This window comes from Muntiacus reevesi, chromosome 15 (assembly GCF_963930625.1).
Source record: "Muntiacus reevesi chromosome 15, mMunRee1.1, whole genome shotgun sequence".
Lineage (NCBI taxonomy): Eukaryota > Metazoa > Chordata > Mammalia > Artiodactyla > Cervidae > Muntiacus > Muntiacus reevesi.
Genome location: NC_089263.1, coordinates 42,606,408 through 42,619,188, shown reverse-complemented (window position 1 = coordinate 42,619,188; position 12,781 = coordinate 42,606,408). Strand labels below are relative to the sequence as shown.

Sequence of the window (12,781 nt, the reverse complement as noted above, 5' to 3'; positions counted from 1 at the left end):
TTGAAGCATTCTTGAAAATTTTATGGTGAAGAAATCCTTTGAATTGTAGTTTTCTTCCTGGTAAAGCTGATTAATTATGCAATTTTTAAAAGGATCAAGAAATAAAATGTATGTTACTACACAATACACATAAAATTCTAGTGCTTTTGACCTGGTTTTTTTTTTTTTTTTTTTTGACCTGGTTTTTAACAGTAATCATATGACATGTTAGAGCTTATCTATATATGATTTACTAATGTGTTATTATTGTACCCTATGTCTTCTTTTTTTTTTTTTTTTAATGAAGGAATCATCTCTTTCAACGTATAAAATATCAGAACAAGATTTTTCTTACTTCTTCCCTGATGATCCACCCACATTTATCTTCAGTTCAGCTAACAGAAGAAGAGGGAGACCTCCTAAACGAGTATCTGTTAGTCAGGTAAATAGAGAACAGATAAAAAGTACTCAGTAATTCTTAATAAAACTAACCAAAATTAAGAGTAGGGTTTGACTCCCTTCTCCCCTGGACCCTGTAGGAAGGAACACTTTCCTTCACACAAGAACAGGGTGTACTGTATGTTGACAACTGCTTAGCAGTGAGGCTTGTAGAAGTTTCAGGTGTGAGTTAGACATGAGTCTCATGCCACAGGGGTTTTATACTGAAATGTAAGCAGTTACTAAAATGTAAAGCAGGATGAAATACAGGGAATAAAGTATGGAACTGAAATGTAAAGGTCATTTGAAACATAAGAGATAATATCACAATTAAGCAGGCTAGAGACCTTAATCTACCAAGAAAGAAAGTAAAAATAAACTTGATATCTTTAATATTGACTACAAAAATGTCTCTGATATGTGTTTACTCTGCCTCTTTCTTATTTGATGTCTACACCAGCTAGTTTAAGTACCCTGGAATGTTTTTGTTTGTTTTTCTAATGCATATTTTTAAGGCTCCCCTTATGTATTACTGGTTGTTTTTTCTGAGAGAGTTTTGTACTAATTTGTTGAACTACAGATTTAACTGATATTCTATATGTTACTATGATTAGAATTATTAAAAGTTCAATTATATTTTAGAATAAAACCTTAGTATAAAGAAAGTATAATTGATGAGGGCTTTAAATTTTTTCATTTTTTATTTTAAGTGTAAGAAAAAGTAGACCAGTTTGTAAAAGTTGTGGTTCTACACCTTTAGTTTCTTGGGTTTTATGTGTGTGTTTTGTTTTTAATTTTATTTTTTTTAGGAGGACAGCATTGCCAGTAAACAGACGAATGCAGGTTATAGGAACAAAACTACTAAAGAAAGAGACAGACTTTTAAAGCAAGAAGAAATGAAATCACTGGGTGAGTTTTAGTGCAAAGGATATACCAAAGATCTTGGCAAACAGAAGAGGCTTAATAAATGTCTCCAATTCCTTCACCTTCATTTGTTGTCTGCCCTCTTAATACCTTTTTTTGTCTCCAAAAACTCTTTAGTTACAGGAAAGTGGATTTCTCTGTGCCTAGGAAGGGGATGTTTCTAAAATGTCTTATTTCTGGTTTTGTCTTTCTTAAGATTAGTTTTTTCCCTCAGATAACTATTAATTTCTTTGATAAGTGAGACCTCTGTTTATCTCTTAAAACAACATTTCAAGGTATAACATTCAATGTATGACAAAACCCACTGGAAAAATAAAATAAAATAAAACTGTTAATATAATAACTAAAAAAAAAAAAAAGGTATAACATATCCTCTGTTAAACTGACCTAGTGCTAGATTAAGCACAAGTTGGCAGTTTCTAGCCATTTTTGTTTGATTCCTATAGCCTTATAAAACATTGTTTCCCAAATGTGACTGTATACATGAATCACTTGGGAATCTTAATAAAATGAAGATTCTAAATTAGTAGGCCTGAGTGGAAGAAAAGATTCTGCATTTCCAACAAGGTGGTACCTTGCTGCTGGTCTTAGGACCACACTTTGAGTAGCAAGGCTTTGAAAGGCAGGTTTGTGTTTGTCCTATGGCAGTAGTTTGTCTTAAACAGAGAGGACTTGCTCTTCCCATTCTAATCACCAGCTAACTCCCTCTGTGAGGTTTTCTTGATCTCATTTAAACCTTAAAATATTTCTGAGGTTCTTTTGTTACATTTAAAAAGTGTGTTATTTTCTGTCTGTGTATAATTCTAAGTCTGATCTTCTCCACAGCTTTTGAAAAGGCTAAATTAAAAAGAGAAAAAGCAGATGCCCTAGAGGCAAAGAAAAAAGAAAAGGAGGATAAAGAGAAAAAGAAGGAAGAATTGAAGAAAATTGTTGAAGAAGAGAGACTGAAGAAGAAAGAAGAAAAAGAGAGGCTTAAAATAGAAAGAGAAAAGGTATATCCAAGTATATTAGTTATACTCTCCACAAATAGAAAATAGTATTCAACATTTTGTATATTTAAATTCATGGTTAATTTTAAAATATTTTTATAACTTTCATTTACATTTATAGTTGTACATAGAGCACTGATAAACTGTTTTGGGATATCTCCATTTTTCTTGGAAAATTTAATGAATGATTTAAGGTTCAACGTATATGAGTGACTTTACACCTCAGAGCCTCTTCCGAAGTACAATTCTAACATTGCTTTTCTTCATTGTTTAGACTTCCATATTTAGGGAAGTAAAATTTTCAGAAGAAAGCTACATTGTTAGAAAAATACAATAAAATGTATGAGCAATAAGAATTAGTGTAGTGTTCTTATTTTCCTTGAAGAATAAAGTATCTTTGTTTCGGCAAATCTTTGATTATCATCTTCAATGGTAGATATTTCTTAGAGAATTCTATAGTTGGTTTCTTCTGAAGTCCATCATTGTCATTGGTTTTCTGGATATTCATAAGTACCCTTGGAGAAGGACATGGCAACCCACTCCAGTATTATTACCTGGAGAATCCCATGGACAGAGGAGCCTAGTGGTCTACATCCCATGGGGTCGCAAGAGTCGGACACGACTTAGCGACTAAACCACCACAAGTACCCTAGGTGATCATGTTATATATTATGTTCATTTAAATTGTATGTGTTTCTTGAATTATTTCAGATAGGCCCTTGGGTGGAGGTAGGGAGTGTCTGATATGTGTTTACTCCAGAAAGTGTAGAATACAAGGAAAAAAAACCACTTGTAATCTAAATGGTAATATTTAGAGAGAGCATTATTGCTTTGATTAATTTATTTCTAATCCTATTGTGGCGCTTAAAGAATAAGATTCAGCATTTATAATTTTGTATATATACATTTTGTTCAACATTATTATAAACATTCTGTCCTGCTACTAAATAAGCTAAGTAATGTGAAATTTTTAGTGACTGCATGTAATATTTAATCAAATAGATACAGGTAAGCACTTTACAAGGATGGTGTCTCTGGATTCATTTGTAGAAGTGAAATATTAGGTCAAAGAGTAAGAACATGTTAAAAACTTTCTGTACCTGGTGAACATAGGTATTTGTTTGTCAGATGTGTTGTACTTATGTATACTGTTAGCAACAGTGAATGAAAATACCCATCTTATTATACCCTACAAGAATTATTCGGGTGGAGGGAGGGCTTATTTCAGCAGGCCACTCAAAGCACAGATAAGTTCTGTAACTGTCTAGGTGTTTTCTGTTGAACTTGAGAAGTGTCCACCTGTTTACTTTCAGTGTTACTAAATTTTCAAGAAAGAATATTAACATGCATTAAGCATATATATTATTACATAGTTAACGTATATTTATTGGAAGTAATTATAACAAAATATTTTGTTTACATCCTGCCTTACCAGAGACTTTTTAGGGTCAATATTTATCCTGCAGTTTCAAATACCAGAACCAAGAAGTTGTCAAAAGACCACTGAGCAAAAAGTCCACCAATTGTACTCTAATATTGCTTTTACTTACTGTCCCCTCTGTGTGTCTCTAGGCAGTTAGTCAGGTTTAAATGAATCTTGAAAACTAATGTATTACAAATATGGGGGGGGGTATTTTAGGTACTCTAATAATTTCTTATCTCTTCACTTGAGATCTAATTGATTTAAAGTAGAGAAAGCACTGCTATAGACAAGGTCAGATTGAATTCATGTTTATCCAGGAGTTGCTATGTTATCAAACATCTTTCATCTTTGTAACAGTTCTATCAGGTAGGCATTGTTTTGATCAGTGGTTTTCACACTTTTATGTACAGCAGAATCCCCAAAAGAGCTTATTAATACATCAATTGCTGGGTCCCAACCCTAGAGTTCCTAGTTCAAGAGATCTAGGTAGGGTGCAAGTATTTGTGTTTCCTACTAGTTCCAAGGTGATGCCGGTGCTGCCTTATAAATATCTCATAAGAATTTTTATTGACCTTTCATTTTAGGAAAGAGAGAAGTTGCGTGAAGAAAAGAAAAAGTATATGGAATACTTAAAACAGTGGAGTAAACCCAGGGAAGATATGGAATGTGATGACCTTAAGGTATAAGCATGTTATGTGATGTTTCACACACCTGTATAACAGAGGAGATAGCCGATTAAGCAAATATGTATATTTAGAGTACCAGGATGGCATTGTTAATATTTTATAACAAGCTTTGATAATGATTCTTATCCTGTGGAAATAGTTGGTCATCTGTGCTATCCTTGATAGTCCAGTAACCACTGGGGCCAGGCACACATTTAATTTGGTTACTGGACAGAGATTTTGCCTGCAGAAATAACCAGTGTCTATACCAAACTCATTCATCTCATTTTATAAGGAACCATTTCTGAGACAATAGATGATGGATTAATTTTGTTCCATATCCTAAGGAAAATACCACACTGGTGATCATATTGATATGGCTAATGCCTTGGCCTCAGAATCTAGATTAGGAGTCACTCCTAATGTAGTCAGAAGTACAGCTCAACCTAAAGTTATGCTGTTAGTTGAATGAAAGAAAAAGTGATTTAGTAAGTGATTTAGAGACTGTGAGTTAGTAAAGTCGAATTAAAGCCACAGCATCTATAACTTTTTTTTTTTTTTTGAAGTTTCAGATAACAGGGATTCATTCAGGATAGGAAAGAAAAAAGTAGACAATTATACTCAAGCAAATAGAAGGGTAGAGTTGGTATTAAATGAGTTGGGAAAGGCTGCGTGCATTACAGATTTTAGAGGGAAGGAGTTCAGCTTTGGACCTGCAGTTGTATACATACACCCTGATGTTTGGGAGAGAAGTCTGGGTTGGAGATAAGTATTTGGATGCAATCAGCATATTAATAACATTTACAGCCATGAAACTTTATTATGAGCTAGCCTAAGCATCTATAACTTTTAAAGTTCCAAAAGTGATTATAATGAACATCCAGGGTTGAGAAATGGGAAATAGTTCTTATTAGGTAAAGAATATATCGTATCTGTCTTTGTACAATTTCCTATACTTGGTTCAAATAGTTATATAAATTGTTTAAACTTGCAGGAACTCCCAGAACCAACTCCAGTGAAAACTAGACTACCTCCTGAAATCTTCGGTGATGCTCTGATGGTTTTGGAGTTCCTTAATGCCTTTGGGGAGCTTTTTGATCTTCAAGATGAGTTTCCTGAGGGAGTGACCCTAGGCAAGTGCTATTGCTGTGTGATAGTTCACCCTAAAGTCAGTGGTTTAAAGGAGCACGTTATTCTCTCTCAGAGTTCTGTGGAGCCCCTGGACCCAGCTAGCCAGTCTTCTGTAGGGCCCTTCATGTGATTACAGCCACAGTGGCTGGGCCCGGAGTCCCCTGAAGGCTGACCTGGCTCAGTGTTCAAGGTGGCTTCTTCACACACATGCCTGGGACCTCGGCGTTCTCCACGCGGTGTCCCGCTTCGTCAGAGCAGCCTGCACTCACGTGGCAGCTGAGTGCTCCACGGGGCTGGACACGGAAGCTGTCACTTTTCTTACAAGCCAGGCCTAGAACTGGCAAGCCTTGCTTCTGCCGTATTCCATTAGTTAGGCCTGCTGGGATTCAGGTGGGTGAAGGAATAGACCTCATTTCTTGAGGGTTGCATGGTATGTAAGTGCAGGGAAGGGAGGGATTGACGGCCATATTTACAGACAAGTTACTGCCTAACTTTAACTTTTGATTGTTTCTCCTCTGTATTTACATACTGTTACTTTGTATGTACATCATTTATAAGAACTAAATTAGTATGAGAAGGGCTTTAGATCCCATTTTAGCTTCTTAGCTAACTGATAGAAAAATAATCTTCTTTAGATTCAAATAAAAATTCTAAAAGGATTTTAATGCCACTCTTATTTTATCGACTGTATTCTTCAGGAGGGCTTTCACATTCCCTTAGTTTTTCTTTATGAGCTAGGTGAGGCATGAATCACTGTGCCTTACAGATCAAGAAAGTCTAAACAACGCTGGTTGAGGTAAGACGTTTAGGGTAGGTGAATTAGATGAGAAACACTTATGACCTGAACACAATATTAGGAGTATAGCTAATGCTGATGATTACCTCTTATGTGTACTATTTGGTAAACATAATGTCCCACATAGCTCTTAAGAACACTGGGACAACAATAACATCTTTGGTGTCATTACTCAAATTAGAGTAAGATTATAATTTTTAATATATGACTAATTTGCATCTCAGGCTTAAATTTAGATGAAATATTGTATCAACTGAGGCTAATTTGGCTTTCTTTGAATGCAGTGATTTTTGGCTTATGATTTTATTGTAATTACTAAAAATTATTTTGTGATTTTGCCTTAAATAATACTTGGCTTTACTTTGATGGGCACATAAGAAAATAGTTACACAGGCTATTGTTGATTAAAATGTTTATTGTTCCAATGGAGTTGTTTTTCCAGTATGTGACCAGAACTTTAAATTCATTTTAAACATTTTATTCACAGAAGTGTTAGAGGAAGCTCTTGTAGGAAATGACAGTGAAGGCCCACTATGTGAATTGCTTTTTTTCTTCCTGACTGCCATCTTCCAGGCGATAGCTGAAGAAGAAGAGGAAGTAGCCAAAGAGCAAATAACTGATGCTGACACCAAAGGTCAGAATTCAATATTATTGCTGGCTGTGATAGTAGCTTTGTAGTGAAATAAACTTTTAGTTAAATTTTAAATTAATTTGGCTTTTACGGTTATAAAACATGGTTGTTCAAGTTACTTGATTTTTGAATCATATACTAGCAACACATTATCAGTTGTTTTACAAAAGCTTTGTTTTAATATATCCTGTTTCTGATGACATTAAAAATGCTGCAACCCTCACCCCGCCAATCTATCTTGTTTTTTATTCCTTTAGATTTCTCCTGTGATTTAGGAACCTTACAAATTTCATTGACCAGTGTCTGTAATTCCAAGAAATTTACTGAATAGCACTGAGTTTTTGTCCCCATCCAAGAAAATACTTCAATTGTTGTTATTAATGCTTTAAAAGTATTATTATTGATTTCATTTCATATCTGACAATTTTTAGATCAGAGTTAAGTAACATTTAATTTTTAAATTTTGCTACTTTGAACTAGAAATTTTGCTCTTTAATTTCTGTACAGTTAAGTATCTAGAGTCTGTGTGGTACATATTAATGTAGTAATAATTCTTGGGGAAACCTTTTTTATTTTTAATACAGAGTAGAGTGTTCACTGTTTTATTTAGGTTTTACCTCAACCAGAGGAATTCTTAAGCATTTATATTAACAGGTTGATTTGACTTCCTGAATAATATTCTCTGTGAATTTTGCCACCTATGAGATAGGACCATTAAATAAACTTTAGTGTATTACATAGAAATACATGATAAGAAATAATGTAGAGCCATCTTGATAGCAGAATCTTAGTAGGAAAAAAAAAAATGGGACATTTCTCCATTCAGGTAGCATGGTTGGCCTTAGATAATTGGAGCATAATTTCCTTTATGCCTGGTTGATGGAGCAATAGGAGAGTCATGAGTATGTAGTCAGTTCGATTGTCTTTTGATTTTGTAGCCTAAGTTCAAGCAAAATATATTCTCTTGCTTGAGTGCTAATCACTCTAGCTCCCTTATCAAGGCCATTTTAGGAATGTGGTCTTCATTGTCATCTCAGATGATTTAGTCAGTTTCATAAAAGGGAAGGGAAAAGGGGTATATCCATTTATAAAACATCCAAAGATTTTCTAATGACAGGTACCACCACTAAAGATGGATGATCTAAGATAGACTGTGTAACATATATTCATTCTTCTAGCCTTTAGGTTGTCTTAATGACCAATAACATCACAGGGTTATTGACCAAATTCTGACCTTAATACAAGACATAAAGCTTTCTTTAAGTCAGGATTTGAATTAGATGAATTTTGTAGTTTTGGAAGCCTTAATGACAAAAAGTGGGGTCTAAAGGAAATTGTATTGGAAAATCAGCTAATGTAAAGGAAAAATATATGTCACTGTTGATGCTTGTATTGCCATTTTATTTTCTATTCATGATTTGTTGTTCCTGTAATTTTTTAGTATATGTGCTGCCAAAGCCAGCACTCCTGTAATTTTTATAGCTCTACTCCTACACAAACTGTCTATAAAGTCTGCCTCAGAATAAGTATTGATCATTAATAATGCTTCTTTCAAAACTATTTAAATGTATGGAGGGAGAAAAAATTACTTCAAAAATTTCACCCTGCTCTCATTTGCCTATTACCACATTTTAAATGGTGACTTCAGTTTCATTAAGGGCCCCAGACTGTTCCCCCAGGTATTTTTCATATATTCTCCCATCTCAGTAACAAAAAGACTTTTCTGTAGTCTTCCTTAAAGCACCTGAATACATCACATGGGATTGAATATCATTTACTTCTTCATTAGCTGGCCTTATTTTGTAAGGTTTTTCTTGATCATTTTAGAAATGGGGAAATTGGGCCGACAATAAAAGCATGTATTTACCTCAGTGTTGAAAAAACATGAGGTTCAGTGAGGTCATTTACTGAAGATCACATAGAGAGTAAGTGATTGCATAACTAGTAAGACACCATATATGTGTTGTTTTATCCTCATACCACTGTTATCAGGAAGATATAATTATTTTCTGCCTTTATATGTAAAAGAAGCTTAGTCTTAAGGAATTTAATTAACTTGCCCAAAGACATGTGGCTAAGAAGTGATGGATACAATCTCAGGCACTCTGGACTGGAGCCTCATAATGATTACATTTTATTACCTTATAATATGGCAAAGAAGTAATTATCTGTCAAGAACATGTAATTTTTTTGGCCTCCTTGTTTTTATGTCGAATCTTGGAAATTTTGACCAGCAATTTTTAATTCTTACATTATAAATATGAGTTCCTCTCTTTGGTCTTACATCATGAACTTAAATGCCTTTCACAAGTATAGGGACAAAAGCATTCCCCTGATATATAATAGTTTTGTGTATTGCTGAGATGTTATTGTTTAGTGTTGAAATTATGTGTACCTGATTGTAGATTATGATGATGATGAATGTATCTGTTTCAGGTGGTCATCCCCTACACAGTTTAGCTGTATTCTCTTGGTATGATGTATCCAAGTGACTATATCAGCAGATAAATCCTAGAGTGATATTTACAGTTTCATGAAAGAGCACTTTGGTAGATAGTTGAATTGAAGAGTATGTGTTAGCTTGTTAAACACAACTGAAAGTAAACCATCATTTTGTTGATTGTCCATTTCCTGAGGCCTTTACAACCTTTGTCCTGGGAAGTTACAACTTACTATAGATAAAATAAGTTGAATTGCTGCAAAGGAAGAGAGCCAGTACACTTATACAGCTTTTTAACTAGGACTTGTTAATTTTAGAGTGCCTATATTAATTTTAAGTTTGTTTGCCTGTGTATGTAAAACAAAAATTGAAAGAAGTTTTACATCTAGTATATCCCTGGTGACAAACATTATAAATGTCTGTCATTTCGACTAAGTTCATGGCCTGGTAGGAATAGCTTATGAATATACGTAACATTTAGTTAGGGAACTTCTCCTATGTGGTACTGTTTATGCCTCAAATGCCGTGGAATTGTCAGTAACTGTAATCAGACATTTATCCCAAAGGGCCTTTTTCCTTTAGTAAAGGACAGCAGTTCTTTTCTCTAAGGTTCATTTTTTTAGCTTGTGAACTTTGAGGAGGGAATCATAAAGTAGAACGTGAAGGACCCACAGAACCAGGTTAGCTCAGTGATTTCCCAGCTCTAATCCATGGAGGCCTACAAATTGTACAGGGGTTCCTCCCTGCTAGTGGAGGAGAGTTGAAAAGATGAATGGGCAGGGTTATCATCTCCATTCACTTTATATGGTGCTTCCAGGAAATACTTGAAGAATTTGAAAACTGCTGATCTTGACTTAGCGCTATAAAAAAAAAATGAAGCCAATTAAGTGCCTGATCTAAAGGCTACGTAAGTAGGAACTAGGGATGGACAGAGCTAAGAGTAGAATTTGCATTATCTGAGGCTTAGTCTGAAGCTGTGTCTACTGTGGTAAAGCAGAAGGTCTTTTTATCAGCTTAAAAGTTTTTTCATTGGTGACATTTTATTTTCTAGGTAAGGAATAATTGTATATCCTAATGGTTTAAATATATTTGTGTCAGTAGACTTGCTCTTTGGTCCTGTTTGTAGCTTAAGCACTGTTTTCAAAGCTGAAGCAATTTACTTAGAAAATACAGGGATATCTTCTTATTGTTTCATGGATCAGAGTTTTCAAAATAAAAACAGGCAATTTAAATGAAGAGATAAATCTGTGGTTAAGTGACAGTAGTATTAAGTTTTTTCAGCTCTTTCTGTGTTGGTTTTGTGATGATTACAACTTATATTTTGTTATGATTCAGTATTTGTAATTGAATATTTATGAAAGATTTGGGTATCTTCAAATAGATTCTGATTTTCAAAGTAGACTTTTTTTAAAGTTATATTGAGCAAGGAAATTTGTCTCTCATTTTAAAATGTATTTTACCATTTTTTTGGAATGTGTATGTGTATCTTGTTGGTAACTTGGAAATTGTCTTCTTTATGTTAAGTAAGGGGAAAATTAGTGTGTAGTGCATGTCTTAGGATTTATAGTTTTAGTTGGAGCCTAGGCAGAATGTGAATGATGCTTATGGTACTTAGTGTCAGTTCTTTTGAGGTTCCTGAATGTTAAGCTGTTTGCTGTTTCTTTCATCATTTTAAAAGGGCATTATTCCCAAGTATTCAAGCTTTGATTTGCACTAGAATAAAGTATTTATTTCCTTAAAGATCTAACAGAGGCTTTGGATGAAGATACAGACCCCACAAAATCTGCACTGTCTGCAGTTGCATCTTTGGCAGCTGCATGGCCGCAGTTGCATCAGGGTATGTGTGGGTTTTATTTTTTTATTTTTTTGATTGCCTTTTTATTTTTATAAAGGTATATTTTACATTACTGAGGATTTATTGTGTACATTCTAAACGACTCTTTCGTTTTTAATGACTATAGGCTGCAGTTTGAAAAGCTTGGATCTCGATAGCTGCACTCTTTCTGAAATCCTCAGACTGCACATCTTAGCTTCAGGCGCTGATGTCACATCAGCAAATGCAAAGTACAGGTATCAGAAGCGAGGGGGCTTTGATGCCACGGACGATGCCTGCATGGAGCTTCGTTTGAGCAACCCCAGCCTAGTGAAGAAACTCTCAAGCACTTCAGTGTATGATTTGACACCAGGTAAACCTTGCAAGTTAGAATTTGTAGAACCTTCCTACTTATGCCCAGAATACTCCGTAGCTGGTGAGAAAATTTTAGATGACACTCAGTTTTAAAAGAAAGAAAGAAAGCAGTCTTTTAAAATAAAATTGTCAGAATACAAATAGTGACCTAAATTAACTACAGTTGTTATATTATTAACTTTAATTATTTATGATTTTCTTGTCTTTTTCTCCTTGGATTTTCTATTACTTTAAAAATGATGGTTAGTTTACTACATCTAGCAAGTCTAGAAGGATAAGTGGGAATTACCTAACTTTAATTTTTATTCATTAGTATATCAGAAATGTAAGCTGTAGCTACAGAATTCTAACATTCAGTTGAGTAAATGTTTGAGCAGTGAGGCACAATATGTAAAATTAAGATGGTTATTTTTTACTTCCTTTTATAGATAAAAGTAAAAACTGTAATGTACAAATATATAGTATTGAATTTATTATGCTTATTTAAGGAAACATATAATAAGAGTACCTAATTCTTAAGAGTCATGTAGTTTAAAAAATTTTTATTGTGGTATAGTTGATCTAACATTCATATAATTTTAAAATTTATGGTAGTGTTTTTGTAGTCTTTTCGGAGTAGCAGTTTGCCTGTTGCCATTTGTGTGTGTGTGTGTGTGTGTGTGTGTGTGTGTGTGTGTGTGTGTGTGTGTGTGTGTGTGTGCGTGCGCGTGCGTGTGTGTGCGTGTGTGTGTGTGTGTGTGCGTGTGTGCGTGTATGCGTGCTCAGTCACTTAGTCATGTCTCTTTGCAACCCTGTAGACTGTAGCCTGCCAAGCTCCCTCTATCCAAGGGATTCTCCAGGCAAGGATACTAGATTGGGTTCCATTTCTTCCAGGGGATCATCCCGTACCAGGGATTGAACCCATGTCTTGCGTCTCATGTGGTTATAACTTAGTTTTGATTTGAACTTCATACATAAGCCTAAAATTAAAACTTAAAAATTAACTCTTTGCAATTAGAAAGTTTTTCATGTCTGTTTAACTAGTATATAAGGTAGTTATTAGTATTTGAAATGCGTTGTATATCACATAACTGTTAATTGGATTCAAAGTTGTTTTTTTCCATAAATGCCACTAGCCTAGTTGTTCTTAAGAGACTCTTCCCTAGTCTTTATTAAATATTTTCACATTGAGCCACAA

General features: G+C 34.4%; 1 protein-coding gene across 2 annotated transcripts in view; it reads left to right on the top strand.

Moving 5' to 3' along the window:
• BAZ1A (bromodomain adjacent to zinc finger domain 1A) overlaps positions 1-12,781 on the top strand; it is an 84,572-nt gene that overhangs the window by 45,725 nt on the left and 26,066 nt on the right. For both annotated transcript variants that reach the window (XM_065906358.1, XM_065906359.1), the window contains 8 exons: positions 287-421; positions 1,227-1,326; positions 2,167-2,333; positions 4,338-4,433; positions 5,413-5,551; positions 6,833-6,979; positions 11,158-11,253; positions 11,378-11,602. In XM_065906358.1, coding sequence (XP_065762430.1) covers positions 287-421; positions 1,227-1,326; positions 2,167-2,333; positions 4,338-4,433; positions 5,413-5,551; positions 6,833-6,979; positions 11,158-11,253; positions 11,378-11,602 — 1,105 coding nt within the window. The remainder of the gene's footprint in view (positions 1-286; positions 422-1,226; positions 1,327-2,166; positions 2,334-4,337; positions 4,434-5,412; positions 5,552-6,832; positions 6,980-11,157; positions 11,254-11,377; positions 11,603-12,781) is intronic.